Below are 6,477 nucleotides of genomic sequence, written 5' to 3'. Positions count from 1 at the left end.
AAAAAGAAAATCAATAACTCAACAAATATTTATTAAACACTTGCTATGTGCCAGGCAACATGCTAGGTGCTGAACATTCTAAGGTAAAGTGTGGAACAGTCCCTGTTCTCAAAGAGTTTACATTCCATTAGAGGAGATAACATGAACATATATGTGGGTACACATACATATTTATTCATATATATTCATATATATGTATGTATACATATACTTATGTATACATACATATGAGGAGATGTATACATATGTATACATACATTAGAGGAGATAACATGAACATATATGTGGGTATACATACACATTTATTCATATATATTCATATATATGTATGTATACATATACCTATGTATACATACATATACATATACCCTGGTCTGGTCCATACACATATATGAACACATGTGATTCTATATATAAATTACTAATGTAGATCAACACCTTTTCTGAAGCTTATCATCTTAGAGTGTTGCCCTAGAGCATTGAGAGGTTAAGTGACTTGCCCAGGGTCACACAGTCAGTTGTATCAAGGGTGGGACTTGAGCCCAAGTCTTTCTGGCTTCAATGACAGTTTATTCAATAGGACACTATCTACATATGTGTCTATGTGTATGTGTGTATTTGTATGTGTACATACACTCAGAAATGATACAAAATAAATACAAGGTAGTTGAGGAAGGAGGGCTCTAGCAGTTAGGAACATTATGAAAATTGGGAGAGTTTGTGTAGAAGGTGATGCTTGAACTGACTGAGAGATTGTGGAAGTGAGGAGAAAGTGAATTCTAGACATAGGGGGTGGCCCACGCAAAGGCTCAAAGACGGATATGGAAGAATGTCAGTTTGGTTGGATTGTTGGCTCTGTCCTTCTCTTTAATTCCCCTTGTTCCCCCAGCCCCTAAAAAGGGGCACAGGGACAGGACCAGCTGTTTCTAGAGATGCTTCGAGGATAGTGACAAATACTTGAGCCAGGGCCCAAATTTGTGGGCAATGGTGTCATTGAGGCAGAGGGTCTGAAACAGCTAGCTGGACTGGGCTGGTCCCTGCCATGTTCCCCAAAATTCGTGAGAGGGGAAGGGTTGAAACTGATTCAGGCTGTGACCAAAATATACCCTGAACAAATAAAAAAGTCTTTGGAGCCAGATCAGGGAAGAGTGACGGAAAAGAAAGAACGGAATTCTCTGAAGTTCAGGGCTTGGGGTGGGGGTGAGTATTTAAGCCAGTCGAATTTCTTATGCACTAGCCAGGAGGAAGATAGAAACTTGTGATTTGGGGGCATCTTAGCCTCAGAAAGTCCCCTTCACCCAAAGGCCCCCCACCTAGTTTTCTGTATGATAAAAAGTCATAACTTCCTTTCCTGGATTAGAGAAGCCTTGGCTTATTCTAATAACCAAATAATCACTCCCCCCCAGTACTATCCAAGGATATCCAAGCACCCTAACAACTGGCTGCTGTTTCCCTGAAGCCCTGCTTATTCATGAAAGCAGACATAGGCCAGAAACCTTTCAGCTTCCTGAGGAATGGTTTTTTTTGGGGGGGGGGTGTTTGGGTGGGGAAGGGGTGACCAAGATTGTTTACAGTAATTACTGGGAGTGGAGGGGGGCATGGATAGGAAATAGCACTGAGACTTTTTTTCTGAATAACCCCCAACTTTCTACCCCCTATCTTTTCCTGAATAGGAATCAACTGTGGTGAATAAGGAAGACTGGGGTGCTAAAGAGCTGGACAGACCACTCCCCTTCCTTCCCTATCTTTGGAAAAAACCGTGGGAGGCCTGGGAACACCCCCCGATGCTCTGAAGGAGAGGCCCAGAGAAAGTTTTAACTTTCTTTGGCTGGATCTCTCTGAACTCATCTCCTCACCTTCCCCCACCCCTGCACATATTCCTTTCACTGATTCATCCTTCCTTCCCCATCAGTTCCCCTCCCCCCACCCTTTTCCCCTGGCCCCTGGACTCCACAGCACAATAGTTTGGCAGCTCTTGGATTCCATGACACACTCACTCCCCCAGCCTTTTCTCACTCTCTCCTCTCTCTCACACAACAGACACAAACACAAGTACAAGTGTTGCAGAAACTCACATTTCTGACACCCTAATGGGGGGGGGGGGTAAGGAACCCTTAGAATCTCATACAGATTAGCCCACATTTCCCTTCAAATGCCAGTGTTTGCACACATAAAGACAGAATGAGAAGGAGAGGGAGGAGCTCCTGGGGGGGGGATGGAGATGTTATAGTCGGGGGTAGGGGCCGAGATGGGTCCTGGTTGCTGGGAAGGAAAACTTGTCTCCCCCAGCAACCGGCACCAGTCCAGACATTGAAGTTAGCCATGGGCTAGGGAGAGGGCTGGGGGCAGGGAACAAGCAGACCGTTAACTATGAAGCAAGATTCTTCTTGAGTGTTCCCAATCTCCCTCTCTACCTGGCTCCTGCCCTCAGACCTCTCCCAAACACATCCACGCCCCATAAAAGTGAGAAAACTTCCATCGACAAATGGCCCCCTTCCTTCCCTGTCTCAGCCTCCTTTGAGATCTCAGCCCCACCCACCCCCAAAAGCAAGACAGAAGGGAAAAGGATGAGCTGAGGGAGGTATTGGGACAGCTGCCACTACCTCATGTCCCCCCTCTGTGCTCCCTCTTCCCACCCCCACCCCCCAGCTGTTGGCTCGGAGAGAAGGAATAGCAACTGGGGAACAGCTGAGAGACAAGGATGGCTCACTGGACTCTTTGTTCACAGGTCTGGGGGAGGGGGGACAGACGTGAAGTCAGGAAGGGGACAATATCACCTTTAGCCTAGCCTGAAATTCCCCTACACCCCTCCTCCCCTTCAAGGCAGCAGTTCTTTTTCTTTGCCTCTATCCTAGGCCTGGGTGGGGTCTGGCTCCAAATCTCCCTTCCCCAGAAAAGATAGGATCAGTGCCTGGATAAGAGTAACGGCGAGAAAGAGGGAGACTTCTTGGACCTTCACTCCCTCAAAGACATGGGATAAGGGGAAAACCAGAGAATTCTAGTTTCAGATACCAAGGCAAAGACATCTTGGGTCAGCAGTAAAAAGCTGAGTCAGGCCCCTACCCTGGTGTTAGGGTCTCTCTCCACACACTCAAATGGGCAGAAAAAGGGTTGACAACAGTTGGCAGAATAGCACCAGAGGGCAGAAAGTCAACTCTTCACATCTGTTCACAGCTGGGCAGACCCCTTGATTGTCAATGGCTCTCTCCCCTCCCTCCTTCCTAACCCCTGGAGCTGCATTGCTGACAGCTTATCTCATAGATGCGTGAGAGCCACTTGGCCCAGACAGCGAACAGCTCTCCTCCTTCCCCACAGGAAGCAAGAATTCTCTGTCTCGATCCTTCTCTCCTCCTCACTGCCCAAATCAACTCCTTTTTTTCCCTCTAACACCAGCTCATCCCTTTCCCAGTCTAGTGTGAGCTCCCTCCACTCGTGTTAGGCTCAGTCAGTGAGGTCTGTGAGGGTGGTTGGGCTGAAAACTTTTTGTGGAGATGTTGAGAGAGATGAGGTCAGGGAGGATGAGGCCCCCAGATAGGGGTTGGAAGTGGTGGATGAGGCTGAGAATTTTGCAAATAATTTCTATCTCCAGACAGATGCAGTATGAGTTTCTGAAGAACAGGACCCTTCCCACTCATGAGCTCTGCTCAGCTATCATACGTGCCCATACACTGTTCCCTCTCCAATTAATCCCACTCTTCTGAGTAAACCAGGTCAGGTATTTTTGAGGTGGTCCCTTCTATCCTCTATAACCCCACTTGTTACAGACTCTGCTGGTCTTCTCTGCATTCCCCATCCACCCATAAGCTTTCAGTTCCCCATATCCCCTGCCTCAGTGGCATCTCTCTTTCCTCCTCCACCCCCACCCTTTCCCCTGCTCCAACATGGCCTGTCCTTCTGGAAAGCTCAGAGACATCTGCTGTGTCACAACCAGGCCATGCTATTTCCAGTCTGGGGCAGGCAGTGGGGGTGGGGTAGGGGGACGTCGGTCATTGGGGAAGGAGCTCATGAAGTCGAGGGAGGGGACTGGACAGGACAAGGGGCCCCATGCTGACCTCAGCTGCTAATTCAGGCAGGCCCAGTGTTAGTAGTGGCTCAAGGGAAGCTACAGGGCCCAATAGACAGCGGGATTAAGTGGGAATGTCTCTCCTTACCTCTCACTATGAAGGATTCACCCTTTCAGGACCCCAGATAGCCCTATCTCTGGTGTGGAAACCCCACCACACACTACTATCCTCCATGTACCTCAATACTCTGGGCTCCATGGAACTGTGGAAGTCACCCTTAGGTAGGGCTCCTTATTTTTAGCCAACAGAGACGTGTCTTTTTTAAATAGATGATCATATGGTATGAGAGTCCTCCATAACCCTATTCTTGCTCAAATCACATCCACAGCTCCCTAGTTCTTGCCACTGCCCTTTCCTTCCTCTCTCCCTCCCCTTTCCCTTCCGCCACACAGCCCTGTCCTGATAGAAACCAGGAGAGGGGAATTCTACTTCCTCAGAAGTAGTGGTCCAGGCAGATGTTACTGGTTCTCTCCCCCCACCACACCCCCCCCCCACACACTTCCATCTGTGAGCCTTTTGCCTCAACCCTCCTCACACACAGCTTCAGGCTTTGGTTACAATCAACATTTCTATTCCCTCTTCTCTGTATATGGGGACTCCTCCCTTGTTCCCTGCCTTTTGGTTGGGGGCTAGGGAAGATTTGATATGAAGACCCTTCTTAGGTAGGTCGAGGAAGGGTAAGGACAGGCAGGGGTTAATGTTTCCTATGCTCACTCAGTGCCTTTTTAGGTTTCAAAGGCTGGGTCCTACCCCCTTCCCCCCCCTCCAAGGCCCCCAGGGGCTGGGCCCAGCTGCCAGGCACATGCCTAGCATGGGGGACAAGAGGAAGGAGAAGATGTCATTGCTTCCTTCAATACCACAAAGCTACCCCGGCCCCCAACACCTTCATCTCATTTAAAAGGAACTCGGGAGCACCCTTGCCATCTTCACAGACTACTCCACATAATGGCAGGCCACTCCGGGAGTGGCTAATATCCTGTCTCCTGGTCTCCCCTAAACACTACTCTTAAATTTACTGTTTTAGTGACCACCAAAAAAACTGAAAAGAAGGATATGTGCTTTTAAGGTGTCTGTTGATTTCCAAAAGGGGAAACTGAGGAGCAAAAAGATGCCAGAACTGTTAGACCTGTTAGCAAAGGTCTGGCATGGAAGGCAGAGGGCTTTGAGGAGAGGTGATGCAGGTGCAGGTGCTAAGATGGGGTGTGTCAGGAATGGGAGGGAGAAAGGGGGGGGAAGGGATGAAGCACATGTTGGTGTATCTCTTCCTTATCTAGCTAAGGGGTGTGTGTCTGTGATTGAAGGAAAAAGTACCGTGCCTGGTGTGGGTAGCAATGTGGCAGGGTGTGTGAGATATTGGTGCCAGTGTCTTTCTCTGTCCTAGTAGCCGAGCCCTCCTTCCTCCCCACTCCCCACTAGGGCTCCCCGACTATCCTGCCCTCCCCCAAACCCCAGGGGCTCTCCGAATAGCCGGTGGGTTCAAGCCCAGTAGGTTCCACCACAGAAGGCTCCTCCCCCAGGCTCTTTCTACCGGCCAATGGAAAACCCCAAGATCCCCCTTCTCGCTTTCCGCGCGTGGACACCACTCCTGCACCACGGCCTGTGGAAAGGAGGAGGTCTGCCTCCGCCCTCGAGCCGTCCCGCCCCCGCGTGGGCACAGGCTGCCCAGGCCCCTTCTTTCCCCACCCCACCCGGTCCCATCCCGTCCCGTCCCGACCGGTCCCCTCCCCAGGTACTAACCGATGGACACCAGCTTGATGTGTTCGCGCTCCAAGAACTCGAGAGCCACGGACACGTTTTCGAGTTTCATCTGGCGAAAGTTGGGCCGCGGGTGGAACTTGCGGTACATGCGCTTCTGGCTCAGCACCTCGAGCAAGGCGATGAGGCGCAGGCCGTCGCTCAGGTCCCTCTGGAGGTCCCCCAGGCGCTTGCCCACGCACTTTAAATGCTCGTTACACCAGCGGGTGAAGGTGTTCTGCTGGATCTTCTTCCACGGCGCGTCCTCGGCCAGGTCCTTCTCCGTGGACGGCATCTCCTCCATCTCCTCGCCCAGGCCCTCGGGGTAGTTACTGTTGTTCATCGTGATCGCTTCGGGGGTCGGGCGAAGTCCGAGGAAGGGGCTAAGACAAGCTGTCGGGAGTCCCGATCCTGGGTCCAGAGGACAGGGCTGGGGGCGGCGTGGAGCGCCTTCAGATCCCCGTGGACGGGGTCCGGAGCCGGCTCGGTGGGGCAGGGGTGGTCGGAGCCCGGGGCTGGGCTGGGAGGCAGAGTCCCCTCCTGGCTCTGGGTAGCGGTCCTGGGAGCTCCTGACTCCTCTTCACCTCTCAAACTTCCTTCACTATCTGGAGCCTGGTAGGTCAGTCTCTCGTCCTCTGCCTCAGGCTCGGGCTCGGGCTCTCCTTTCCTCCTCCTCTTC

At 51.2% G+C, this 6,477-nt stretch overlaps 1 protein-coding gene across 2 annotated transcripts in view; it reads right to left on the bottom strand.

Moving 5' to 3' along the window:
- Positions 1-6,477, bottom strand: part of FLNC (filamin C) — a 42,614-nt gene extending 36,137 nt beyond the window's left edge. Inside the window, exon 1 of one of the 2 annotated variants that reach the window (XM_027840139.1) lies at positions 5,802-6,477. In XM_027840139.1, the coding sequence (XP_027695940.1) occupies positions 5,802-6,141 (340 nt within the window). In that variant the 5' untranslated portion in view covers positions 6,142-6,477. Of the gene's footprint in view, positions 1-4,242; positions 4,261-5,801 lie in introns of those variants that run through there. The other variant, XM_027840141.1, reaches the window with a different exon arrangement.

Source organism: Vombatus ursinus, unplaced genomic scaffold (genome assembly GCF_900497805.2).
Source record: "Vombatus ursinus unplaced genomic scaffold, bare-nosed wombat genome assembly UNPS02014839.1, whole genome shotgun sequence".
Taxonomy (NCBI): domain Eukaryota; kingdom Metazoa; phylum Chordata; class Mammalia; order Diprotodontia; family Vombatidae; genus Vombatus; species Vombatus ursinus.
Note: the sequence above shows the minus strand (reverse complement) of the source record. Positions and strands in the feature narration are given on the sequence as shown.